Source organism: Panthera leo, chromosome B4 (assembly GCF_018350215.1).
Source record: "Panthera leo isolate Ple1 chromosome B4, P.leo_Ple1_pat1.1, whole genome shotgun sequence".
NCBI classification, from domain to species: domain Eukaryota; kingdom Metazoa; phylum Chordata; class Mammalia; order Carnivora; family Felidae; genus Panthera; species Panthera leo.
In genome coordinates this window covers 4,688,227-4,716,168 of record NC_056685.1, presented here as the reverse complement: position 1 = coordinate 4,716,168, position 27,942 = coordinate 4,688,227, and the positions used below count along the sequence as shown (strand labels likewise).

Below are 27,942 nucleotides of genomic sequence, written 5' to 3'. Positions count from 1 at the left end.
AAAATGGTGCTGATAGATGCTTGCCACAGGCTTGTCACAAATTCCAATTTGTTAAGAAAAAAAAAGGCAAGATTTGCAAAGTGCAATAAAGTGAAATGCAATAAAATGAGTATGCTTGTATGCAATAAAAGGAAATTAACACAAAGATAGATAAGTTACTATTTAATAATATTTTAAAGAAATTTATTTTAACTTGGAGGAAAATTAACTTAGATTCTAACCGCCGCAAAAAATTCCAGACTTAAATACTTACCAGCAGAACAGAACAAAAATAACATACCTGCTCTGGCCCTTGCCAGGGAAGTACATTCCGAATATGAAGAGGGAACACTCTCAGAGTATGTGTATCTGAATATATAAACACTTAAAGCTCTTCTGTAATACTGAAATCAAGCAACAGAAGGAAAAATTTACAAAATAAGCTAATGAGGAAATATCTGCTAACGTTTAACAAATAAGTAGTAGGTACGTACACAAACAAAAATATATGGTTTATAAATATATATGGCTTACACAAATATACAGTCTATACTAAGACCTAGAAGAGACTTTGCCAAGGAATAAAAGTCAAAGAAAATACAAACATACAAACAAGGCATCATCATAGGAAAAAACATAACATCCCGCAGCAAACAGATTTTTTAAACGTACGGTTAACACAGAATGCAAGAAACTGGCAAGAAAAATGCAAAAGCCTAATTATGGTACGCAAAGGGGTGCAAAGCCACTCTAATAGGCTTGAGATGTCACTCGCAAGGCTGGGGCTGTGACTCCCCAGCAGCTCTGGTCAGACCGACAAGGTTCAGCCTCCACTCATTGCGTGCCTGTGGTCTGGACCGGAGGAACATTCGAGTCGTCCAAGCGAGAGATCAGACCTTCCGCACTCCAGTAGTCCTCCTGTATTTCCGCATCAGGTAATTTCTGGTATTTTTACTTTCCAGCCCAAGCTAACTTCTACAGGTAGGCTCAGCACAGGTCAGACCGGGTGAGAAATCTCGTGACCAGGCCGCAGGGAACTTGGACAAAATTAAACCTGCCGCATCGCGCAACTGCCTTTTGTAAAAGCAAAGCAAAGCACAAGGGCTCATTCAGTTGTCCGCCTGGACTTATTAGGAAACCGGCTCTTTCCCGCCGCGAGGCTCGGAAAGGCGCGCCTGCTGGGTCCTCCCGAACCTAAGCGATTCAGGTGACAGACACGGGGAGCGTCCCCGCTCCGGCAGGAAGCCCGACTCGGCGTCCCAAGCGCGGAGCGGCCCTGGGGCGCCGCGGGGGCTGCAGCCGAAGCCGGGTCGGGAGCACCAGCGGGGCGCGCACGGACTCCCCGGCGCCAGGCCGCGGCGGAACTACAACTCCCGTGGTCCCTCGGGCGGACGCCGCGCCCCGTAGGCCCGCCCAGCCAGCGGAGCCCCGCCCAGGTCGCGGGCGCCCGAGCCGCCGGAGTGTGCGGGCGGGCGCGCGGCGGCGAGCGAGCGGGCGGGCGGGCGTGCGGCATGGAGCCCCGCGCGGCGGACGGCTGCTTCCTGGGCGACGTGGGTACGTGCGGGCGCGGGCGGCGTGGGTGCGGGGGGCGCGGGGACCGCGGGGCTGTTCCCGGCCGGACAGGTGCGTGGGAGGACGCCGGCAGGGGCGTTTCGGTGGGCCCAGGTTGGAGCGCCGCCGTGTCCTCACGGGGAGCGAGGTCGGTAACCCCAAGCATCTCAGGCGCTCTCTGCGTCCGGCCTCTTGGCCCCGGTCAGCCAGTCGCGGGACTTCCCAACCTCAGACCCATCGGCGCACCTTGGGGAAGGCGCAGGGAGGGGTGGGCATGGTCATCCCTAAGTTCAGAGCACCCAGAGTTGCCTCTGGGGGACCGCTCCTAGGGCATCCCCGCAGAGCCCGGTGTGGGAGCCGGAACATCTTCCAGGGGCCCTGTGGGAAGGTCGTGTCGCACTGTCATTAGCATCCTACAGGTCTATCCGGCTGTGACCGAAGGCGTGTGCCCCAGAAGGAAGATAATGCCCTTGTGACAGGTCAGCCCATGTTTAAAAAAAAAAAAAAAAAAGCCATCTCGGTTCTTCCTACCATTCAGGCTACGGGGGAATAAAATGGATCCGAGGGCAAAGGGACATTCTGTGGGGAAGGAGACTTCCCTACGAAGTAAATACTACAGCAGATGAAGTGACCCGAGAAAGCACTTAGAAAGCCTGGAAGCAAAAAACCAAAACCAACCAACCAACCAAAACTAAAGTACTTTGACACTGGTAAAAACAGTGCCAATAAAAGTGAGACATCTTAAGGGTAAATTTGGCGTAAGGGGACTTGAAGTCATAGCAAGGCAGATATTTGAATGGGTCCTGGAAAATAGCCACCTTGAACATGATCAAAGACATTTAGTAAACATCTGCTTTTACTTGGCATTCCACCGCAGGCGGGTGCAAGACTTTGACCCCTCCAGTGCCATCTGTGTTTGGCTCAGTTAAAATAAGCGAAGAATGGCTGACCAGGGCCACGTGGACACGTTTTCATGCTTGTGTTCATTGTGTTCATTAATAGCGCAGCCTTCACTTTTCTGAGCATAGTTTAAGGAATCTTTAAGAGAAGAGCTTGCTCAACCAATGGGTTTTACAGCTTCTGGGGTTCATGGATGTTTTTGACTGTCATTGTTTATTTCCTCTAAAAATAGGTTCCTGACATTTTCATTCTCAGCATTAACGGATAAGCTGAATGTATTGAATCCAGAACACCGCTATCCCAGCAGAGGCAATGGCCCACTGTAGGGACTATAACCCATTTTAACTTTCTGATCTGAAATTGTAGATGTGTGGTATATATACTTCAAAGCACGTAGATTTTTCCTTTTTTTTTTTTTTTTAATAGAACGTCTCACAGAGGTAAAGATTATACTTATTAAGGCCATATTGTAAAGCTCTGCAGAGAATTTAGGGCAAGCCACCTCCTAAGTGAATCCTATATTTATAACTTAGCCAATGTAATACAGGTGGTTACGGACCCAAGGGCAAGCATCCTTTTGCGAAGTGGAAAAAGGGATCCTGTGTTCAGGATCTGTACTCAAGAGCTGTATTCGAGAGGCTCGCAGACAATGACAAAAGGGTACCTTAAGGATTTGAGGTTCTAAGCAAGGTGAGCTGGTTTTTTTTTCTGTCATCCTTAGCCGTGAACTCTAAACACAGCTCGCTGCCATCGGGGGGGATCGCTACCATCTGGAGAGAGAAAGGAGAGACGGTTTCTGGGACCCTGAGAAGAGCCTGGTGCTGCTTAGGTTATGTGCCAGTGCTGGTCACAAGCCCAGAGGCAGCTGCAATACACTTATTATTGATAATTTAGAGGTACGGTGGAGTTCACACAGCTAGAAAGAGGCAAGGCTGAGGTTTTAAACCCTGGCGGGGCTTTCCTGGGTTGCTGGTTTTATGCTAAAAGGCTCACACCCTTCACATCAAGTACATTCATCTGTAATCAGTTTGTAGGGCTACTTGGATTGCTAGGCTGGGTGGATAAGCCACGTCCTGCTGTGGGTTTCTCAGGGGACACGGAAAGCTTTTACTGCCTACCTCCCATCTCCACTTGTTACTATATGGCCTTTCCCGCCGTGAGACATGTGTCTGCTTGTGGGGTCCACGATCAGAAGCACAGCTTGGTCTGCATCCCCGTGCCTGGGAACCTACACAGGCACAGCTTGGAAATATTTTGGGTTCAGTTCCAGACCACCACAGTAAGTGGATGTTGCAATAGAATCACATGAATTTTGGGGGGTTCCCAATGCATATAAAAGTTATGTTTACACTGGCCTGTCGAGTGTGCGATCCTCTGAAAACAAACCTTAACTGTAAAAGTGCTTTAGTGCAAAGAATGCTAACTGTCATCTGATCGTCTTGCTGGTGGAGGGTCCTGCCTCGATGGTGATGGCTGCTGATTTAGCAGGGTGGTGAAAGTTGGGGTGGCTGTGGCAGTTTCTTAAAATAAGATAACGAACTTGGCCGCGTTGCTGGACTCTTGCCTTCACAAACTTTTTCTGGAGCAGGTGATGCTGTTTGATAGCACTTTATCCCCAGAAGTTCTTTCAAAATTGCAGTCTTTTCAAACCTTGCTGCTGCCTGGTCAGCGGAGTTTATGTTATATTCTAAATCCTTTGCTGTCATTTCAACAGTCTTCACCAGGAGTAGATTCCATCTCAAGAAACCACTTTCTTTGTTCCTCCGTGAGAAGCAACTTCTGTTCAAGTTTTGTCAGGAGATTATAGCCATTATTCCACTTTACGGCCCCACTGCTGATTCTGGTCTGCTCTCTCTTTCCATCTCATCTGCAGTGACTCCCTCCACTGAGGTCATGAGCCCCTCAAAGTCATCCACGAGGGCTGGAACCAACGTCTCCCAACTCCTGTTATCCTGTGAATGTTGATATTTTGGCCTCTTCCCATGAATTATGAAAGTTCTTAATGGCATCTGGAGTGGTGAATCCTTTCCAGAAGGTTTTCAGTTTTCTTTGCCCAGATCCATCAGAGGAATCACTGTGGTAGCTATAGCCTTATGGAATGTATTTCTTAAATAATAAGACTTGAAAGTTGAAATGACTCCTTGATCCATGGGCTGCAGAATGACGTCGTGTTAGTAGGTATGGAACCATGAATCTCGTTCATCTCCATCGGAGCTCTTGGGTGACCAGGCACATTATTAACGAATATTTTGGAAGGAATCTTTTTCCAAGGAGTAAGTCTCCACAGTGGGCCTAAAGTAGTCAGTAAACCATGTTGCAAACATATGTGCTGTCACCTGGGCTTTGTCGTTCCATTTATAGAGCTCAGGTAGAGTAGATGTAGCCTAATTCTTAAGGGCCTTGGGATTTTTGAAATGGTCAGCGAGCACTGGCTTCACCTGAAAGTCACCAGCGTCATTAACCCCAGCAAGAGAGTCAGGCTGACTCCTCTCTAGCTATGAAAGTCCTAGATGGCGTCTTCTCCCAATAGAAGGCTGCTTCATCTCCACCGATCACCTGTTTGGCATAGCCACCTTCGTTAATTTTCTTCGCTACATCTTCTGGATAGCCTGCTGCAGCTTTGACATCAGCACTTGCTGCATCATCCTGTGCCTCCATGTTTTAGAGCTGTCCTCTTTCCTCAGACCTCACAAACCAACCTCTGCCAGCCTCCAGTTTTTCTTATACAGCTTCCTCACCTTTCAGCCTCCATGGAATTGAGGAGAGGTGGGGCCTCGCCCTAGGTTAGGCTCTGGCTTAAGGGAATGTTGTGGCTGCTTTGATCTTCTGTCCAGACCATCTGAACTTTTCTCCAGATCAGCTGTAAGTCGGTTTCATTTTCTTATCCACGTGTTCGCTGGAGTAGCACTTTTAATTTTCTTCAAGAAAATTTTGCATTCACACCTTGGCTGTGGGGGTCAAGAAGTCTAGCTTTCAGCCCGTCTTCGCCTCCAACACGCCTCCCTTACCGAACTTAATCATTTCTAGCTTTTGATTTAAAGTGAGGGATGTAGGACTCTTCCCTTCACTTGAAGACCCAGAGGCCGTCGTAGGCTTATTAATTGGTCGTAATTTCAGTGTGGTGGTCTTAGGGAATAGGGAGGCTGGGGAAAAGAGCTGGTTGGTGGAGAAGTTGGAACACAACGTTTGTCGATTCAGTTCACCATCTTACGTGGGCACGGTTCATGGCATCCTGAAACATCACCATGCTAACAAAGATTATTGGTCACAGATCACCATGACAGATGTAGTGAAGTTTGAAATATTGCAAGAATTAGCAAAGCATGACAGACACAAAGTGAGCAAACGCTGCTGGAAAAATTGCAACACGGGATTGCCACAAGCTTTCAATTCGGAAAAAAACGCAATTATCCACAAAGTGCAAGAAATGGAAGGTGCACTGGCTTTCCTGAGCTGCATGTCCCTTTTTTGCTATATGATCCAGGGCCTCGCCCTGCCCTCCTCTTTTGAAGGTTGCAACCCCTCGTCCTACCTGTGGGGTTTTGCTTCTTCCAGTGTGACTCTGGAATGATAGCCACTTTTCACTAACCCCCAAGACAGGTGTGCCCATGCCTGGTAGTCACTGCTAAACATACATACTGGGGGGTCCCCTTCTTGGAGTGGTAAATAGAAAGTTCCACAAGCTTGGCTTTTATATTTTGTGAGAATCAAATCTGAGTTTCAGCTCTCCTTTTGCTCCATCCTCCACCCCCCACCACTCATACGATCAAGTCCCCATTTCATGGGGTCACAGGCTCTTTGGCTAGCGGACAAGATAGGTAGGCACGATGGGGGAGGAGGGGTATTATAAATGGACCGCGTTTACTGAGCACTTTGTGCCAGGCCCCACACTAGGTGCTTTCACTCACTATAATCTACTGAATTTTCATAACCCACCAATGAATAAACTATTATCATCATCCCCATGTACAGGTGCAGAGACAGTCAAGGGAAGCTACGTCCCACAGAAGCTGATAAGTGGCTGAGCCAAGTTTCAGATGTAGCAGAGCTTAGTCCCTGTGCTGTCCCTGTGGTGTCCTTGCCACGGGCTGGTGGGGACAGGGAGGCAGGCTGACAGGACACAGACGAGATGCTAACCCAGGGTGGGTAGGGGCAGAGGTGGGGCAAGTCCTCCTGGAAGAAATAAGCACTGGATTGCAGTGTGGAGAGGTACAAGCAGAACTCATCCAGGGTGATGGGAAAAGGTGGGAGTGAGGTGAGGAGATGGGGGGAGAAAAGGGCCTTCATTCAGAGGGAGAGGTATTGTCTAAAGCAGTGGTTCTCAAAGTGCAGTCCCCAGGCCCCAGCGTCAACATCAGCATCATGTGGGAACTTATTAGAGACGCAGATTCTCAGGCACCAAGACCTGCTGACTCTGGGGTGGGGCTCAGCAGTCCATTCTCATAGCCCCCAGGTGGCACTGTTGGACGCTCAGGTGTGAGGGCCACTGGTTAAAGGGATCAGGAGGTCAGAACACTTTTTGTATAGCCAAAGGGAGTGATGGGGAGGGGTGAGCCAGTGTAGGAGAGAGAATTTTACTCCCATTTTGGGATCAGAGCAGTGCCTTGATCAATTACAGGTTTGTTGAATGTATACATTGAGGTTGGAATGAATGTAAAAATAGTTTTAGTTTGAGATGAATAAAAATGAGGATAATCTACCAAACTCAGGAGAGTCCCAGTAGCACTTGAAGGACTTTTATAGCTGTAAACGTTTATATTAAGAGGAAACAGCTCAAATCAATATCCTTCCACCTTAAGACACCGGAAATAGAAAACTAGAGCTGAAGGAGGTAGAAGGGAAAAAATAATAAAGATTAGACAGGACATCCATGAAAACTGGAGCTGAAGGAGGTAGAAGGGGAAAAACAAAGATTAGACAGGACATCCGTGAAACAGGGAATAGAAAAAACAACATAGAAAGCCAACAAAACCAAAAGTTCTCTGGAAAGAGCAATGAAATCGACAAACCCCAAGGAAAAAGATGCAGATCACTAAGATCAAGGAGGAGAGGGATGACGTTACTCTAGCCCTTCTAGAAACGAGGACCACAGAGGGACAGTGTGAACGGTGGCATGTCAGTCTGCCAGGGCTGCTGTGACAAAATGCCACTGGGTGGCCTGCACAGTGCACGTTCATTTTCTCACAGCTCTGGAGGTTGGAAGTCCAAGATCAGGGGCTCAGCCGGGCTGGTTTTTGCTGAGGCCCCTCCACCCCTTGGCTTACAGATGGCCACTTTCTAACTGTGTCCTCACATGGCCCTTCCTCTGTTCAGGCCCATCCCAGGTGTCTGTGTCCTAATCTCCCCTCACGAAGACTCCACTTAGATGGGTTTAGGGCCGGCTCTAATGACCTCACCTTGACTTCATTACTTCTGAAACCGTGCAGACTCCAAGCACAGTCACATTCAGAGGTATATAGGGTTCAGGCTTTGCTTACGAATTTTGGGGACAAAATTCAGTCCATAACCAATTGTAGGCCAACAGATTAGAGGATGTACACGAAGTGGAGAAATTCCAATAAAGACACAAACTACCAAAATTGGCAAAAAATAGACACCAAAACTGACTCAACAAAAAAAAAAAAAAATAGAAACTCTGAATAGACCTGTAGCAAATGAAGATCTGGAATTAGGAATTAAAGCTTATAGCAAAGGAAAGCCCAGACCCAGAGATCTTCCCAGATGAACTTGACCCAACATTTAAAGATTCAATACCAGTGCTTTCCAATTTTTGGAAGAGACAATAATTTCCTGACTCATTCTATGGAGCCGGAAAAACCAGATAAAAACATCAATCATAAGACAAATGACTTACGAGTGTAGATATAAGAGTCCTGAGAACACTGGCAAACCAAACATGCTATGGCATCATGACCAAGGGGATTTATGCCAGAAATACATAGTTGGCTTAACATCTGAGAGTCCGTTAATGTACTAACCACTTCCACAATTAAGGAAGGCCGGCAGGAGCACTGCACTAGATGCAGAAAAAGCATTGAACAAAAATCCAACGCCATCTGGTGATTAGAAACAACAAGAACAACAACAACTAGAAAGGGAGGTGAATGTCCTCCACCTGATAAAGGCCACCTGTGAAAAAGTCACAGCTAAGCTCATCCCTGACGTGAAAGTCGACGAATAAGGCCAGGACGTGCTCTTACCGCTTCTGTTCAGCATCGAGCTGGAAGTCCGAGCCAGGGCAGTGAGGCCGGAAAGAGAAGAGGCATCCAGATTGGAAAGGAGGTGGTGAAACTACTTCCGTTAGCAGGTGACATGATTTTTACACGTACAAAGTCCTGAGGAACCTGTTAAAGTGGAGTAAAAGGTGGTCCCCACTTTCAAGGCACTCCTGGGCAAGGATGGGGTGGAGAGGGCGTCAAGCTGTAAATGAGGGTGTGCGCGCGAGTGTCGTGGAAGAAGGGGAGACTTCAAACGGGTGCAGGTACGGCAAGTGACAGGAGACTCTAACGGGAGATTCTCCCGTCCCGGCGCTCCAGTCTGCAGAGGTGGGGGATCCCAGGCGGAGAGGCAGGTGTGGAAGGGCGGGGGGCACGGAGCAGCTACAGGTGGCACTGGAGAGGGGTCAGTGGGGGGGGGGTGGAAGGGCTCAAAGAGGTGAGCAGGGCCCAGGTCGCCACCCCCGACAGGCCGTGCCAACGAGTATGACCTCCACGCTCTGGCAGTGGGGATGACCCGAGCATTTTGAGGAGCGTTTCGGCCAACTCTGTGATCCTGCATCGGGTGCTGGGTTTCATGAAGCGTCCTTGCGACCCTGCCATGGTCTCCTGACCTGGGTACACGTGTCCCCGGGTCTCAGCACTGGGTCTGCCTTCCTTTCCAGGTTTCTGGGTGGAGCGCACCCCTGTGCACGAGGCTGCCCAGCGTGGCGAGACCCTGCAGCTGCAGCAGCTGATTGAGAGTGGGGCCTGTGTCAACCAGGTCACCGTGGACTCCATCACGCCCCTGCACGCGGCCAGCCTGCAGGGCCAGGCGCAGTGTGTTCAGCTGCTGCTGGCCGCCGGGGCCCAGGTGAGGGGCCCTTTGGGACAGACCCCCGGGGACGGGAATGGATGGAGCGCGTATGGAGGGAGGGGAAATACTAAGAGGCTCGGGATTCGAGTTGCAAAATGCACAGAAAGTAGAGAAACCACGGGAGAGGGGAAGGAAGCCTCCAGCGTGGGGTGTAGTGGAGGCCAACAGAGGAGCTGGCTCTGGGGCAGCAGTGGTCACGGCTGGGCTGCCGGGAGGGCACGGGTGGCCAAAGAGCGGGCGGTTCTAGTTTCTCGCGAGGGAGACGTCTGTGAGGGCTGGAGGCCGTGGCCGAAGAGCCACTGCCTGGGTCCAAGAGCAGGATTCTAAGCGCAAGATCGGGATCTGCTTCCCTGCGCACCTGCTCCTGCTTGCGGGCTGGCTTGAGCCTCCAGCCGTCACCGCGAGCAGAGTCGCTGGGCGGAGGGCAGCGGCAGCAGCGGGCCAGGAGCCCGGAGCGTGGGCTGCAGCCTCCGGGCCGAACGCACCCAGGAGCTTGGCTGTGAGGGCGCTCCCGCAGGAAGCGGACCGAGCTGTCGCGCGTACCCACGCAGCAGCTGAAGTCTGAGCACAGCCCGCCAGCCTGGGGGTCGGCTTTCCCCTCCGGGTCATTTCCCGGCTAGAGGGGGCACGATAAGCAGCTCCGGGCAGCCCTAAGCCGGAATTAAAACGCCCTTTTTACATCCTGCCTTCGTCACCTTGTAGTCTTGGGGGGGAGGGGGGCCTAGGGGACGGGTAGGAGGTGGCAGGAGTGAGGCCGAGTTGACCCTGTCCCAAGAGAAGAGCCCGGAAAAGGGCCCCTCCCGCACTTGGTGGGCTCAGAGGCGCTGCCAGCCCGTCTCCCTTTGTCCTTGAACGCCCTTGCCTGGGACGGCACCATGGCACACGCTGCAAAACTACTGCTAATAAGGGTCTTTGCAGAGATGAATAGGTGTCAGGATGAGGAAGCGAGTTGTGTGGGCTTTTCCCCTCCACCCTGACGCTCGTTTCTTTCTCCCCACCAGGTGGACGCCCGCAACATCGACGGCAGCACACCCCTCTGCGATGCCTGTGCCTCCGGCAGCATCGAGTGTGTGAAGCTCTTGCTCTCCTACGGGGCCAAGGTCAACCCCCCTCTGTACACGGCGTCCCCGTTGCACGAGGCCTGCATGAGCGGTGAGTCCGCGCCAGCAAAGCGAGCACTGTAGCGGAAGCCGTCAGCCGGCCGAGGTTCCCCACCTGCCCCCATTCGGTTTCTGGAGCTCGGGTACCCGGCCGTGGAAATCCTCAGCTTTTCCTCCTGGAGACCCTTCCCCGCCAGGAGCAGGGGCCATGGTTTCTAGGGTAGGATTCTACTTCTTAGCTGGGTCTCCAGGGCCTTTCAGATACTAACGCTGGAAATCAGCCTACCCTGTGGTGGCTCACTTGGTCTTCACCGTCTTCTGCCCTGTGGACCCCTGTTGTATTTCGAGGGGACCCAGCACGGGCCGAGGACAGGGCGCTCATCCTGGGGGCTCGGGGAACAGGTGGGATTTCAGCCACCCTGCAAGAAGGAGGTTTCAGAGGAAGAGGAAGGCCACTCCAAGCGAGAGAAAGTGACTTGTCCAGGCTCACTGGACCGGAAGCTCCCAGGAGAGGGGTGACAGAGAAGACGAAATTCAGGGCGAGACCGGCAGGTGGGAGATCTTTAAATGACACACTAAGGAGTTTGGATTCTACTCTTCTGAGCGAAGTTTGCAAACGTGTGGCCAATATTTTGATTGGCCGGCACAGTGCCGGCCAGTGTTGTGTTCGGGTGTCTGAGACGCCACTTGCACTCAAGTCAAGAGAACGTGGTACGGTTCCAAGGGCACTTTATGAAACCCAGGACCCTGCTAGGATCACAGAGTTGGTCCCAACGCTCCTCAAAATCCTTGGGTCATCCTCACTGCTGGACGGGCCTACCAGTCATACTCGTTGGCCTGTCGGGGGTGGCGACCTGGGCCCTGCTCACCTCTTTGAGCCCTCCTCCACCACCGGCCCCTCTCCGGTGCCACCTGTAGCTGCTCCGTGCCCCCCGCCCTTCCACACCTGCCTCTCTGCCTGGGATCCCCCACCTCTGCAGACTGGAGCGCCGGGACGGGAGAATCTCCTGTTAGAGGTTACGTGCTCCACCTGGTCTGTAGAGTCCTCTCATGCTCTGGGCTAAGGGTCTGGAATTTTCTCTGGTCATTACTTTCTGTCTTTCCTGGTAGAGGGGGATGGGGAGACCGTTTTGAATTTCTGTCCCGCTGTTAGGCAGATGGGGAGGGGGGCAGAGAGCTTTTCTTATATCTGCCGTGTAATTGCTTTAAGCTCAAAATAATCCTTATGCTAAAGAAGCAGATTTTGGGGGTGGCATAGCTGCTGCTCTTCCATAGAGGAGCGATGGGGCTGGGGTATCCTGACGTGGAGAGAGGAGTTGGAGCCCAGGCAGGGTGGATTCATTTAGAAACCTTTAGGGGAAGAGTCAGCAGGATTTAGTACGGGGGACAGGACTACGCAGTGGTCCAGACATCCCCAAGAGAGTGGCCAGCAGAGGGCTGTAGGGAAGAGGCTGGATTTCAGGGCCACACGTGGAAAACTTGGCCGCTGCTGACGATGAAGCATGAATAAGTGAGGAGAGAGGATGGAGCCTGGGACAGAATGAACCTCCACCCAAACCCAGTTAAAGATGCCGGGAAAGAGGCAGAAAAACACCTGCCAGGGAGAAGGCTGGGGGACCTCCGAGGTCAGGAAGCTTCGGGAAGCTCCTCCAGGGGGCTCGGACTCGGGCTGCCAGTAGCTTCAGCTTATCACCTCCAGGCCTGGTGCTCCCGACGCCACTTAGGAGACCCCGGAGGTGGGGAGCACCTTCCTGCTGAGGAGCCGAGTCTGGCTGCTCAGAGGTGCTGTTCCCAAACCTAATGCTCTCCCACGAGAGGCTCACCCGTGCCCTCTGTCCCTCGTGCCGCCAGGCAGGGCCGGGGGAACCGTGCACGCCCAGAAAGCACAACGTTCTGGCTCCGCAAGGCAACTTGGGGTTGTGACCCACTTTCAGTTGGGGTGCGGTTCTGGTTCCCCGTTCTCCCCCAGCAGGCAGGCGTGGGCTTACCTGTTCAGCTGTGCTTCTCTCAGGCTTATTTCAGATGTGTATGCTCATTAACGGTCCTCATCCTTTTCCGCTTGCTTTAAGGAAGTTCCGAATGCGTGAGGCTTCTTATTGACGTGGGGGCCAATCTGGAAGCACACGACTGCCACTTCGGGACCCCTCTTCACGTCGCCTGCGCCCGGGAGCATCTGGACTGCGTCAAAGTGCTGCTTAACGCAGGTGTGCTGGCGCCTGCTGCCGCTGGCGTGTCGGTATTTATGCCGCGCAGGCGTGGTGGGCTTACACCCGTGGTGCTCGATGTGGGGTGTTGCATTTATACGCGTGCTCCTCAGTGCAGCTGTGTTGTGTTTACTCCTGCTCTTCAGGGCAGGTGTGCAAGTCCATTGGCTTTTATGGCTGCTCTCCTCAGGGCAGGTGTGTCCTGTTTCTGCCTGCCCTGCTCGGTGCAGGGGTGTTGGTGATCGTATCCGCCCTGCTCGGCACAGGTGTTCTGTTTACCTGCACCGTGCGCTGGCCGTGCGCTGGGCGGTGGACTCAGACCAGGTTGGAAGTTGGCTCTCCCTCTTGCCAGCCGAGACTGTGGGCCTCAGTTTCTATACCTATACAACTGGAAAAGGAAACCTTATTTTGGAGGGTTGTCCGAAGGATTTGTGATCATGTTTCTGCAGGGCCTGATGCTGAGTGCATGCTAATCGTTATTTTTGGTGGCCTCGGGGCCATCCCCAATACCTGCCTAATTCGATCGCCATCTAAATTTTTTTTAATGTTTATTTATTATTGAGTGAGATAGAGTGTGAGTGGGGGAGGGGCAGAGAGAGAACGGGAGACACAGAATCCCAAGCAGGCTCCAGGCTCCGAGCTGTCAGCACAAGCCCAACAGGGGGCTCAAACCCACAACCCACGAGCTGTGAGATCATGACCTGAGCCGAGGTCGGACACTCAACCAACTAAGCCATCCAGGCGCCCCGGGTGCCTTCTAAATCAGAAAGAGATGGGGATCCGAGGGAAATGGAGCTGGCAGCATGTGGAATCCAGATCCTTGTCGGGTGTTCAAAAAAGGATAGGGAGGCTCCCAGGATGCAAAATAAAAAACAAGATGGAAAACAACCCAGTGAAGTGGAGGTTGGCTTCGGGACCTGTCTACCACAGGAGTTTGCAAATGTAGCCAAACTGGGTATTGGGAAGGAGTTTTCATTATGAACCCAACTTAAATATTTTGTTGGAAAATTTTAGCTCAGCCATGCTGGGTGCAGCTTAGGATAAAAAAACAAAACTGGTCAGGAATAGAAAGCTTACCAGTTCTCTCCGGAGGACGGTCGTTTGAGCTTAGGTTGTATGTACTTTTCTATTTGTGAGTCTTGCTCACTTTAATGTGCACTTTTAAGTCTTGAGCAAAAAGGATTCATTTTGTATAAGGTTTGCCATTGGGGTCGTTTTTATTTATATATAAAAAAAATTTTTTTCAATGTTTATTTTTGAGAGAGAGAGAGAGAGGGTGAGCAGGGGAGGGGCAGAGAGAGAGGGAGACACAGAATCTGAAACAGGCTCCAGGCTCCGAGCTGTCAGCACAGAGCCTGACGCGGGGCTTGAACTCATGAACTGTGATATCATGACTTGAGCCAAAGTCGGCTGCTTAACCGACTGAGCCCCCCAGGTGCCCCACGCTTTTACTTTTTATATAGTGAAAGAATGTCTAGATGAGAAGCAGCCCTAGATCTTCTGGCCAATTCACTCAGCTTTTCTATCAGCCTAGGGTACCTGCCGGGCATTACTTCCGAACTTTTGAAATAGTTTTCTGGTCCATAGCCATCTGCAGAGCGCGTGGTACCTGTGTGCTCAGTACACCTCAGCGCCCGTCCTTTTTTCCTTCCTCTCCTTGTGGCTGTAGGGGGAAGGATAAGACTCGGGGTTTGAACCCCAACATCCTTTCTGCACAAAGTCCTAACTTAATGGAAATGGTTCCTCATGTGTAAGCAATGGAAAACCCACTGTAGGGGCTGCGAGGACCAGAAGGAGGCAGCTTTCGAGGCCAGTTTGTCCTGAGGGTCAGCAAGATCATCGAGCCCTCACATTCCCTGAAATTTGGAGGTCTCCTGTCCAAAGTGTTCACTTGATCCTATGCCCGGGGCCCCTAACGGCGTTACAATGGCTGCATCAGGGTCGGGCTGAAATCCAAATACTTTTTGCTCAGGAGGCTTCTGGAGGCTTCTGGTAGCTTTCTGAGAAGAGTGAAAAACCACTTGTCCAGATGCCTGCCTAACCCTTCCCTCTTGTGTCCAAGAGGAACCTGCGCCCAAATTGGAACCTGGGTCCAAACCGAATCCGGGCCCTTCTTCCAGACTCAGCCGAATTCTGATTGGGTGGGGCCCAGATTATTTGAACCAATTACTGGGGCTGGGGAGAGGGATTAGCCAATCAGGACCCACACCCAAGGCTGGAGCCTAGGTCATCCCACCCCCACCCTAATAGCACGCGGCCACTGCAGGCTGTCAGCGCGGTGGGGCTGGCTGGTCAGAGTGGGAGGGCGGCTGTGGGGTTCACGCCGGTCTCAAGCAGGGGTTCCCCAGATGCGCCAGTGGTGGCCGCCACCACCAGGCCGTCAGCTCTGGGCTTGACTGCAGCTCTCCTGTGACAGCTCCTCCTCCCTAGATCAAATGGATTCTTTTCAAAGAAAACGTTTTCAGCTGCAGGAAACCTCAAGCATACAGAAAAAGTAGGGAGGGCAGCACGTGGGTTGCTCTTAAAGTAGCCATTCTTCACGTTGGTGGGGGGGGGGGGGGCAGGCCCCTTGGAAAGCCCAGTGGAAGCGGCATCTCTGGAAAGCAGGTGCCCCCCGACCCACGGGGTGGGCACCGGATGGCCCAGCTGCAGGTTAGTTGTGCAGAGGAGGGGGCGGGTGAAGGTGCAGCGTGGGGAAGTAATAGCGACGCTTAACAGCTGCCACAGGATTTAGCTCCGCAGGAAGTGGTCAGAAGGAGTGATGGGTGTTACAGGGCCAGGTACTGAGCTGCTTGGCTTTAATGTCCCTGAACCGGCTCCGTCCCCCTCTTTCCCTCTCCCTGTCTCCTCCTCCCCCTCTCTCCTCCTCCCCCTCTCTCCTCCTCCCCCCTCTCTCCTCCTCCCCCTCTCTCCTCCTCCCCCCCTCTCCTCCTCCCCCCTCTCTCCTCCTCCCCCTCTCTCCTCCTCCCCCCTCTCTCCTCCTCCCCCCTCTCTCCTCCTCCCCCCTCTCTCCTCCTCCCCCTTCCTCTCCCTCCCTCTCCCCCTTTCTCCCATTCCTGTCTTTCCCTCTCTTTCTCCCCCTCCCATCTCTCTTCTCCCCTCCCCCTTTCTCCCCCTCCCTCCTCCTATCCTCTTCCCCTCCCTCTTCCCCTCTCCCTCCCTCCTCCTCCCCCCTACCCCATCCCTCTTTCTCCCTTTCTCCCCTGCCCCCCTCCCTCTCTCTCTTTCTCAGTTCAAGGCACATTATCATCATCAGTTCCCACGAAGCCACCTTCTTCCCCTTCCCTCTTTCCTCTACCCTGCCCCCATTCTAACGTGAATGTGTATGTGCTTCATCTGTGTTTTTGTAAGACACTCATTACGGGTTGGGACATGTATTTTTAATCGACCTAAGTGGTGCTGTGTTACAGAGTTTGCCTTTTTGCTGTTTTTTGTCCTGCTCTGTAGTTTCAAGCCCCCCACCCCCATGTACTCTGTTTGCCCAGGGGTGTGGCTCCCCAGCTGCAGAGCATGCCGGACCCCTCCTAGTCTCCCCGTCCAAAGGAGCCCAGCGCACGGTGTAAAAAGGTCCTGTTTTGTACCTTGGTATGCCACCTGGTGGAAAGAGTCACCGTCCGAGGCCTGGAATCCTGAGAAGCCCTAGTAAGCGGGATGGAAGGGAGGTGTGAGTTGTACAGCCACCCCTAGCCATAGTGTTCTCCTTGACCTTGAGAGGAGCTTGACCGCCTGGGCCCCCTTCTCTCTTGCTATAAGTAGAGACAGTCTCTTTCCTCCGCACTTGGCAAGATTATTGTGACAGTTAATGACCTGCGAGACAGCTGCCTGCACTTCAGATCGTTAGACTTTACAGTTTATTTTTCGTTGCAAGTTTGCATCTAGCGTCCAGACCTGCCTTTGCTTTATGACCGCGGAACTATGCGAGTCTGTATTCTGCCGGGCAGGTATTGGAAGAGCGCCCTCAGGTGGTGGAGCGGGTGCACGGTGCGGGGATGTTTTTTGAACCGACTGCCCTTTAGTACTATTTTTACCATGCATAGCTGTTGAATTAAATAGCTAGGTAATGTAGTCTTCTTCCTGAGGGATTTTTTTTTTTTTTTTTCCCCGTACCTGACTTGGGAGTTTGGGCTGTGGGCAGTGGAGAGCATTACTTGTATTGTCTCATTGCGGTGCTTGGGGATTAAAACTATTTTAAGTCAGAAATCCGAATTACCCACTATTTTCAGTGGGACAGGAAATCTAATAGCCTTACACCCCTTATTTCCTATTTTGGGCCTCTAAATTTATCATTACATGGAGACAGGCTGGTGATATGATTTCTTTAAACCCCACTTTGCTGATATTTTGTGACTGTGACTTGAATCTATTTTGGGGGGATAGCTTCAGTGATGCTGGACTATTTGCTTGGCTTCTTTAAAATTCTTCTGGCCACCTGGGTGGCTCAGTTGGTTAAGCGTCTGACTTTGGCTCAGGCCATGATCTCCATTTGTGAGTTTGAGCCTCACATTGGGCTCTGTGCTGACAGGTGGGAGGCTGGAGCCTGTTTCGGATCCTCTGTCCTACTTTCTCTGTGTTCCTGCTCATGCTGTCCCCAGAATAAATAAATATTTAATAAAATAAAATAAAATAAAATGTTTTTCTCCTACCCCCCTTTCTCTTATAACCTCCTTATCCATTAGGTGCAGACTTCAAAGAAGTTGGTATTTTCTTAAAAAAAAAAATTCCAAGGCTGTAGGAGATCCCCTTGCATAGAATTGGCGATGGCTGTGCCCTAAGAATGACGCCTTACACAAATCATAGTTTTAGCAAAATCTTTACTTTTTAAAGCATCTAAAACTACTGTAATTAGCTACTACTTGTTCACCTCTTTCTGGATGTCTACTATTGTCCCCAAAACAGATGGATTCACAAGTGAGACACCTCATCTCTTACCTGAACTGGTGGATGATGTTTGGGGAACATTACCTGTTTTCCCTTTGAGCTTCTCTTTTGTGAAAGATGTTTATGTTTAAGGACTCTTCATCCATTCATGCAGCACACGTTGTTAGCGCCCCTGCCCTGCGCCCGTCGTGCGCGTGTGGGAACCATCAGAGAGCCTCAGGACCAGTGGGGACGGACTGCATAGGGTCTTAGAACTGCTTCTGACTCACAGAGGAGTTTTCTGTTTTATCTATCTTCTTTTTGCTTCTGTTTCCAATTATATTACTTTCTTACCGTGATCTGTGTTTAGCTCTCTTGCCATAAGAAAAAACGTTAATTACCGCATTTGGATCTTGAAGATGATTTTGAGTGGGGCGCCTGGGTGGCTCAGTCAGTTAAGTGTCCAACTCTGTACTTTGGCTCAGTCATGATCTCACAGTTCGTGGGATGGAGTCCCTGAGTCTGGCTCTGCACTGACGTCACGGAGCCTGCTTGGGATTCTCTTTTACTCTCTCTCTGCCCTCCCCTCCTTGTGCATGCACTCTCACTCAAAATTCTCTTTTAGTGTTTATTCATTTTTGAGAGAGAGAGAGCAAGCACAATCGGGAGAGGAGCAGAGAGAGAGAGGGAGACCCAGAATCTGAAGCAGGTTCCAGGCTCTGAGCTGTCAGCACAGAGCCTGATGCAGGGCTCGAACCCATGAACCAGGAAATCATGGCCTGAGCTGGAGTCAGATGTTCAATCAACTGAGCCCCCCGGGCACACCTCTCTCTGAAAATAAGTAATAAACAAATATTAAGAAAAAGAAGACAGGTGGAAGGCTCCATGGTCTTGTAGACAAAAAGATTTTGAAAAGGCTGTGGCAGAGTCTGTCTGGATTTTCTCTCCTGGGGGATCGCTTCTGTGCACTGTGCTGAACGAGAAGGTACCGGTCGGGGTTTCTCCTGGCTGTGCGTACCCTCCTCAGTGATACCGTTCCTTGCTTTGGACCCACAGGGGCCAATGTGAACGCAGCGAAGCTTCACGAGACAGCCCTGCATCACGCAGCCAAGGTGAAGAACGTCGACCTCATTGAGATGCTCGTCGAGTTCGGAGGCAACATCTACGCGCGAGACAACCGGGGCAAGAAGCCGTCTGACTACACGTGGAGTAGCAGTGCACCCGCCAAGCGCCTCGAGTTCTACGAAAGTGAGTAGAACTCACTTTCCTGTTGTTGTTGTTTGAGTGGTGCTTGCTTGTTTGGAATTGCACGAATCCGCTGTGCAGGAAGCTTTGTCCCAGATGGTCTGTCCAGCCCTGTACAAGGCAGTCAGCTGTACTGATCCCTGTGAGCAGCCCTCGCTCGCCCTTCAGGGGACAAGGGACAAGTGATCGGGAAAAAGGACAAGACTTCTCTGGGTACAGATTTTTAAATGAGTTCACACCACCTTACAACCACATGAGGCTTTCAAACACCTCTTGCTTGCGGTGGGGGGGGGGGGCGGGAAATGATTTATTCAAATTTTTGTCGGCCCCACCCAACCAAACTCCAAAAGAATTTAGAGGCAAGTACCATCCACATCTGTCAAATGTTTCCTGGAAGACAGTTTTCCTGCATCCAAATAATCTGGAGATAAAGGAACATGGGAAAATGAATTTCTCCAGGACTTGTTTTTTCTCTCTCAAAGAACGTATTTCATGAATCTGCAGAAGTTGAGAATATTGTGTTTGGCTTATTTATATTTTTATCAAGCAGATATTTGCATCAAACATGGGGGTTTTTTAAATATTTTTTTTAAGTTTATTTATTTTGAGAGAGAGCGAGCAGAGGGGAGGGGCAGAGTGAGGGGGAAAGAGAGAGAATCCCACGTAGGCTCCACCGCTCAGCGTGGAACCCAGTGTGGGGCTTGATCTCGTGACCGTGAGATCATGACCTGAGCCGAAATCAAGAGTCGGACACTTAATGGACTGAGCCATCCAGGCACCTCTCTACTTGGTTGTAAAGAATCGAATTGTTCTAGGGGCACCTGGGTGGCTCAGTCCGTTAAGCGGACTTCAGCTCAGGTCCTGACTTCAGCTCAGGTCATGATCTCACAGTCCGTGGGCTCGAGCCCCACATCAGGCTCTGGGCTGACAGCTCAGAGCCTGGAGCCTGCTTCTTATTCTGTCCCCCTCTCTTCCTGCCCCTCCCCTGCTTGCACACACATTCTCTCTTTCTCTTTCAAAAATAAACATGGAAAAGATTTTTAAAAAATTAAAAAAAAAGAATCAAATCGTTCTAAAAGGCAGTTGTGAGGCCAGACTCTGCACATGTTCTGGCACCTCAGCTCCAGGGGCCTCCAGGTCCTTTCCATCTTTGGCCCTGGTTTGCTGGCCAGCTAGCGACAGGCTTCGTCTCTGGTCCTGAAGGCCTGACCCTCAGCACTGGGATGTGCATGCACAGACGGTTTCAGCCGGAGCAGTTTTGTGACACGTGTCACTTCTCGTCGGGTGCCTTGGCCCTGCCGTACACGGTGCTGAGAGCCTGGACCCACAGGAGCTGGTGGCCAGGCCCCTGCCCAGCACTAGCCCTCGCCCTGGCCCTCATTTGTCTGCAAGTTTGAGAAACGAGCCTAGTAGCCTTAGATTAGTCCTTGGCTGACAAATCTGTGTGTCAACTTACGACTTTATAGAAAAGAGGAAAAACCTCCCCAGGATCCCACAAAATGAAACCCCAGCTCACATCACCCGTATCCCATTTCCTGATCTTCCTTCCTAGGTCCCGTCCGTCCGTCCTGGTAGCCATCCAGGGAAAGCATGCAGGGCTGGCCTATTTCCGGTTCCACCTCGGTATTTGCTAAGTTGAAGGATGTTATGCTATTTCCTTAGGCTGACCTCATGTGCTTCCTGTTCCCTTTCAGAAACCCCTCTGTCCCTGGCACAGCTCTGCAGGGTGAGCTTGCGGAAGGCCACTGGCGTCCGAGGACTGGAGAAAATCAGCAAGTTGAACATCCCTCCCCGGCTCATCGATTACCTTTCCTACAACTGAGCTGCAGGCGCGCGAGGCAGGAGCCGGCTGGGGGCCCCCTGGCCTCTCCGAGCCCAACGCTGGGCCGCTTGGCCCTGCCTCGTCTGCGGCCGTTCCACTGCTGTAGATAGAGCAACGCTCCCAGAGGCTGTGCCGGCTGGCCTGCTTTGTCTTCTCTGCAGACTCCTGGACAGTGTTGCCAAGGCACTGAGAAGGCCCTGCCTGGTCCCGGCCGTCCGGCGCTCTCAGGAAGGGCTCTGCAGGGAGCGCAGGGGAGGGCCAGGCGGGGCCGGGCACCGGGGTGGCCCTGGGCATCTGGAGGGAGGAGCCTGAGCTACAGAGGTCAGGGTCGGTCCCGACCCTGTGGCCTAGGACAGCTGCTTTGGTGATATCCTGCCGCTCGGATGCTCTTTTCTGGAGCTGCGGTTGGCACTTTCCAGGGCCCACCTGTGCCCAGCTGCACCCGTCACTCAGGGGGCTCTACACGGATCTCGGTCGGGGAAGGGCTCGGGCCGTTTATTCCCCACAACCAGCACAGTGCTTCTTGGGACCTTTTCGGGCCCCAACTCTTAAAAAGCTTATGTGGGGATAAGACGCTTGCAGAGCGTATATAGGCTGTAGCGCTTGGGTGCTGTCAGTGGGTCTCTACCACAGGTGACGTGTTCCAGGAGTTGTTCCAGGCGCGGAGCGCCAGCCGACTTTAGGGATGAGGTCTCCTCTGTTCCTGCTGTTGCCGACTGAAACCTTCTCCTACCCTGAATTTTGCTCACTCCTTTGAAGCTCTGAAGTCGGTAGAAGAGGTCGCCAGCGCCCAGTGGGTACTCACAACCACCGATTCGTGCATTTTGCAGCCACTTACGGGACATCTGTTACGTTTCAGGAGTTGTCGGAGTGCTTTGAACCGGTGGGAATCAGGCTCCCGGTCCAAGGCAGTGAAGGAATCTGTTCCTGTAGTGCTAGAAACAACGAATTCCACCCTGTAGGCAGGAGGTGAACTCACTGATATTCGGATTGCATTTGTCTAAGATTCTGTCTCCTAATTGAAAAACCAAAACCAGGGAGTTAAACTAGAGGATGTTTGTACAATTAGCTCATGTGTATCTAGTTTCTGAGGGAACGGGGAAGACACCCTCCTGTGAGTCATGCCCGAAGCCGGCGTCCCCAGAAACGCGAATGTCCCCAGGCGCTTCCGGGAAGGCCTGCCCAACAGAAGGAGCCTGGATTGCTGGGCTGCATGACCGACCCGCGGGGTCTCTTCACGGTTCCTCGTGGGGCCCACATCTGGGGAGAGTTTCACGGCTGCCGCAGGTATTTTCTGTCTGCGCTGTTTGAGCTGAGAATGAGCCACTCCCGTTCCGTTAGAGTCTGAGATCCGAGTTGGGGGTAAATCCGTGTTTTTGCATGTGCCAGTAACGACAGCGACAAACAAAGCACCGGGATCTGCCCGGGCATCTCTGGAACAGAAGCTTGCCCCTAGCAGTGAACGCCGACGACACTTCCTCACGCGGCACACTGAGTGCAGGGTCAGACCCCACACCCACTGCTCAATAAAAATCGTTTGGGTCCATCCTTATGTTCCCGTGGCCCTTGTGTTGGGAGCAGAAACGCGGGACGGGCTTCGCCCTGTCGAGAGGGGCTGCTGTCGTCTTCTCGTGTTTTGGAAGGTCACGTGATGGGGCCTTGCCACCCCCAGATTCATTCCTTTCTGCCTCTCCTTGTCTCCTAGTGCTGATGTACCGCCCTCAGGTGGGGACACGCTGCCCCGGGGGATCAGATGACTAAGATTTTAGGGCCTCCTGTCCCTCCCCCACTCCCCCGCCCCCGGCTTTAGTGAGATGTAATCGACACGGAACCCACCCGAACCCTTAGTTAGGGCTGTGACCGTAGATGCATCTCTGCCCCTCGGAGCCCCGGCCTCCCCCACTGCAGCGGAAGGATGGAGGCTGACATCGATCATTAGAAGGACATCGGTGACCAACTCCTCAATCTTACACATTTGAAAGTGTGTTCACTCCTATGTTCTTGTGAAGCTGAAAAATAAGGTGATTAAAAGATGCCTTGAAAAGTATAAAGTGCTCCCCAAACATAAAAGTTACATGTTTGTGTCTGTACTGTGGTTTTGTTGATGTCTGTAGACTTTACAGCCGTGTAAATGATTCTCTTCTGACCCTGGGATGGTCCTGGCTTATTTCAAGATAGTCCTGACTTAGGATGGTCCGGACTTATTTCATAGATCAGAAAGAGCGCTCAGTTTACATCATATATATATACATATACATATAATTTTTTTTTTTTTAAAGAGTGTTTTGAGAGCACAAGTGGGAGAGGGGCAGAGAAAGTGAGAGAGAATCCCAAGTAGGTTCTCGCTGCCAGCACAGAGCCCAGCATGGGGCTCAAACTCACGAAGCCATGAGATCATGACCTGAGCCAAAACCAAGAGTCAGACTTAACTGATTGAGGCACCCAGGTGCCCCTCTCAGTTTACATTTTAAAACTCGATGTGTCGCTGACAGATTTGGAGAGACATTTGCAGCACAGATAACAAATGACTGGTAATCAAAATATATAAAGACCTAGAAATCATTAAGAAAAGGATTCATAACCCAACAGATGAAGGAAAACAGGCAAAGACTCTGGACAAGAAATTTATGAAAGAGAAACCTCGAATGTCCCCTGAAGGGAAAGGGTGGTTAGTAATGATCAAGGAAATGCAAATTAGTAAATACTTAATTCAACAAAAGGATATCAATATATAGCATCTTCCTGATTAAAATTAAAAGGTCTGATAGTTTATGTGGATGGGGCATAAGGGGGACACAGCTAATGGGGATGTCAGTTGAAGTGTGTATTTTGAAGGGTAGTAGATGATACTGAGCCCCATTAGAAGTGCATACCACACGTGCTCAGTATTTCTCCTTTTATAAACGTGCGTTAAACTCAGGCATATGCTGCAGAGACGTGTATGAGGAAGTTTACGCAGCAGTGTTGGTAACAGTGAAAGACCCCGTTAGAAGGGGTAAGGTGGAGAGTATATTCCTACAATGCCTATGTTCTGTTAAGGTGAAGGTGAATTAGAGTTAAATGTTTTCACTAATAGACTAATCTAAATGCTAATAGATTTAAGACTTAGAATGGGAGATGGAAAAAAAGTTGTGCACCTTATTTATGTGCAGTATGGATCCATTCATATCCTGAGTATCTAAGGATACCTGTGTGTATAGTCAATGCACACCATCACGGAGCCAGTGTCATGCTGGGGGCTCGTCCGGGCGAGGAAGGGACGTGTGACTTGGGAACAGGCGCAAAGGGAGTGTCATCTCTTTGTGACATTTAATTTCTTAAAAAAAGTTATAAGCAAACACAGAATTCTATTTGTTCAGGTTGGGCAGCAAACAGGTAACATGGGTGTATTCTCTATGTGTTTTGGTGTTTTGTGTTTTTTCATAATAACAATGTAAGGCCCAGAGGAGGAACAAATGGCAAAAATGTCTTTTAAGAAAAGAGGAAGAGATCCCTGCCACTGTTATAAAGTGGACTCTGTTTAAGGATACTTTTCAGCTTGGGGCACGCACCTGGGTGGCTCAGTCGGTTGAGCGTCCGACTTCGGTTCAGGTCATGATCTCACGGTCTGAGTTCGAGCCCTGCGTCGAGCCCTGTGCTGATGGCTCAGAGCCTGGAGCCTGCTTCGGATTCTGTGTCTCCCTCGCTCTCTGCCTCTCTCCAGCTCATGCTCTGTCTCTGTCTCTCGCTCTCAAAAAATAAACATAGAAAAAAAATTAAAAAAAAAATACTTTTCAGCTTCATACCGGCTACGAGGTCCTATTTTGGTTGGGAGACCTTACGTTTCACAACAGTTGCTAACACTCGTTCACCGCCCGTATTTTTGGGCAGGGAAACAGGTTGTAGCTACTTTCTTAGGTAAACTAGACTCCGAAAGCCCTGAGCGTGCCATGTGGCTCCCGGGGCCTGCCCGCCTCTCATCTGAGGTTTTAGCCCTTAGTCGATTGTGAACCTTCTAGATGTGGCTCTGGGCAATGCTCCCAGCCACAAATCCTCCTCTTTGGAGAGATGGGAGCCTGAGGACCTGGTTCACTAGGAAGACCCATCTTCAGGCTCCGGGGCGCTGCCGGCCCCCCCACAGGTTGAAGCGAGGGGAGGTGCACTGTCCTGCCCCTCTCTGGGCCCCCTCCTGTCACGACGGAAGGACGAGGCGTCGCCTCCTTTCCTCCTCCCCGCTCTGATGTTCGCGCTCACCGAAATGCCGCACGTGGCATCCCGTCCTTACTTCGGGATGAGTCTGCGCAAAGCTTCGAAGTTGTTGGGGACAAAAAGAATGCCTTTCGTAGCACGTCCCCTTTCCCTCCTGGGTTGCTTGGCCGTGCTTTCTGTCCGGGGGCAGCAAGCCACCCTTACTTTCAAGCCGCCGCGCTCCGTTACTCATGAACGTGGGCCTAACGCGGGCCCTGCACACAAGGCCCCCTGTGTGCTCACGTCGTGAGCCGCCGTCCGTCCCACAGCCGTCAGGAGGGCCAGCAGGCTGGCGGCTGTCCCGGCCTCGGGGCGGCTCTGTAGCCTTTATTCTTCTCCCTGTAATGGCCCAGAAAACACCTCCAGCCCTGGGGCTTTGCTTTCTCTCTTTCCTCCGTGTGGGCACCTCATGGCATTGACAGCAGAGCCCCATTATGTTGGTGTGAAAGTCTTGTGATCTCCGGCAGTTTGAATGAAACCGTGTCTTAAGTGGGTCCAATCTAAACAAGGCGCCTCCTATAAGCCTAATGTCTCAGAACCATAAATCAAGGGAGAGAAGATTCATGAGAGGTCTCCCCCACCCCACCCCCCCCACCCCCAAGCACACACTTACTTCTTTATATGAAATTTTCCTTTCCAGCAGCTGGTCTGCAGGTGTGTGGTTCTGGGGACCCAGACGTCAGAGCAGAGAGAGAAGGTGAAGCTGAACCCTGGGCCAGGTTGTGCGATTACTTCGGCTTCCTGCTCTCTGCGTGATCGATGCAGGAAACCCCCGATGCTTCTTGCTGTTAATGCAAATCCTGAGACTCATTCTGCTGCGTTAGAGACAGAGTGCCAGATGGGACAAGAGGCAGGAACGTTGTCTCAAACCTCGGTTCACTTTCCCCGTGCAGCCAGCCAGCCTGCCCGCCCGCTAGCCTACCCTCCCTCTAGCCACCCATCCAGCCCTCCCTCCCTCCCTCCCTCCATGCACTCAGTTTCCCCTCCTGCCCTCTCTCCACCCATCCAGCCAGCCAGCCAGCCATCCCTCCTCCCTCCCTCCATACATTTATCCTTTGTTCCTTTCTTTTTATTTACTTTAAAACAGTTGTTTCATTTTAGGTTCTCTGCTGGTCACTAAGGATTAAAAAAAAAAATCCATAAAAACGAAGCTTGGCCCTGAAGGATTTCAGGGACCATTTCTCGGGGAGGAGACACGGGAGCAAGTGCTGTGTCCAGAAACGTGGTGGTTGGAGCATGAGCCTCACACAGGACGAAGAGCTAACTCTGCTCTTGGCAGAGGAGGGAAGCGGGATGCCCGGGATTCGGCTCCTGGGTCTTGGGTTAATCAGTGCAACTGCGTTCACTTTTATATTCACGGTGCTGTGTAGTTTACAAAGCCTTATAAAATGGCCATTACTGGCTGTACGTTTCTGTGGTAAATGACTCATTGTTAGGTTTTTTTCTTTTGGTGGCGGTGAGTGGGGGATGGAAGTCAGAGGGGTCCCTTGCTTCTTTTAAAAAAACAAAGAGGGGGCGCCTGGAGGGCTCAGTCAGCTAAGTGTTCTACTTTGACTCAGGTCATGATCTCACAGTTTATGAGTTCGAGCCCCACGTCGGGCTCTGTGCTGAAAGCTCGGAGCCTGGAGCCTGCTTCGGATCCTGTGTCTCCCTCTCTCTCTGCCCCTCTCCCTCTCACACTGTCTCCTTCTCTCCAAATAATGGACGTTAAAACAAAGAGTATACAATTTTATTCAAGGAACATAGCAACAATATGCTTTGATTCCATATACCAGACTGGAAATGGAAGAAGGGCAGGCAAGGGAAACCAGCTGTCCTTTGTGGCATCAGCGGAGGGGACACCAGCCAGCGCCGTGTGGGGATGGGAACTTTCCACTCAGAGCAGGTTGACAGTAGGGTGCAGCTTTGGATGCCTATGGCGCCGACCAGAGCGATGTTATCTGAACGCCTGGATGACATCCGCCTCTCCCCGCCCCCGCTGTCCCACCAACGAGCAATTCCCAGACCTGAGAGCTGCACCTGAAGGGCTCGGGGGGCCTTCCCCAGACAGTCTGACCTTGTCCGCGGATCACGCCTGTGCAGCCCTACAATAGGGCAGCATAATAACTAAGCCTCAATGAAGCCAACTGACATTTCTAGTGACGAGGAGACTGTGGCCCAAGACGGGGGCCCTCGGTTCTTATTTTGAACATGTTCCTTCACAGAAACAAATATTACAGGTTCCCAGGCCAGCAGCCTCCAAGCACGTATCCCTTCACATTCTAGAAACACTTAACTGTGATGGTTAGGACATTCTGCGGGCTTCTGTCCGGGTCCCGGAGGAATGAAACCCAGAGTAAGGCAGCCGGCCAGCTGCAAACACAGGTTCCTGCTGGGGGCTGTCGGGAACGGGCAACCATGTCCCGTAAGCACGTATGATGGAGTCCAAAGGACAGATGGTCAAGAAACGTGACTGCATCTACTCGAGCCCAGCAAAACAAAACATGATTTCCAAGATAGGCTTCCGATTTGTATGGACCATGAGAAAAAGCAGGAAGAGGTGGAGGGGCGGGGAAACTTTCCTGGGATGCTAGAGGGGCTGTGGGAACCTGGAAAGGTTTTACAAGTTTGTACCATCGGGTGGTTCCTTCTCATCACAGGTGCACTTCCAGATCTATTGTGTGTCACCAGAGAGGCCAGTCTGAGCCAACAATGGCAGGGGGAGAGTGAGAAAGATTTGAAAAAAGCTTCTCAAGCTACTGGGCAAAAGTCAGGTGAGAAAGTGACAATGTTGGGGCGCCTGGGTGGGTCACTCAGGTAAGCCTCTGACTCATGGTTTCAGCTCAGGGCATGACCTCACAGTTCATGAGTTTGAGCCCCACATCAGACTCTACGCTGACAGTGTGGAGCCTGCTTGGGATTCTCTGTCTCCCTCTCTCTGCCCTTCACCTCCACCCCCTCCCTACTCTCTCAAAGTAAATACACATTAAAAAGATTATAAAGAAAG

The 27,942-nt window shown here is 51.5% G+C and overlaps 1 protein-coding gene across 1 annotated transcript; it reads left to right on the top strand.

Annotated features, from left to right (window-relative positions):
* The first annotated feature begins 1,469 nt into the window (after nt 1-1,469).
* Nucleotides 1,470-22,275, top strand: ASB13 (ankyrin repeat and SOCS box containing 13). The gene is made up of 6 exons (XM_042944760.1): nt 1,470-1,533; nt 9,311-9,498; nt 10,503-10,653; nt 12,671-12,805; nt 18,719-18,910; nt 20,602-22,275. Exons 1-6 carry the CDS (start codon nt 1,491-1,493, stop codon nt 20,727-20,729), a joined length of 837 nt encoding a protein of 278 aa, XP_042800694.1. The 5' UTR covers nt 1,470-1,490; the 3' UTR covers nt 20,730-22,275.
* The last annotated feature ends 5,667 nt before the right edge of the window (nt 22,276-27,942 follow it).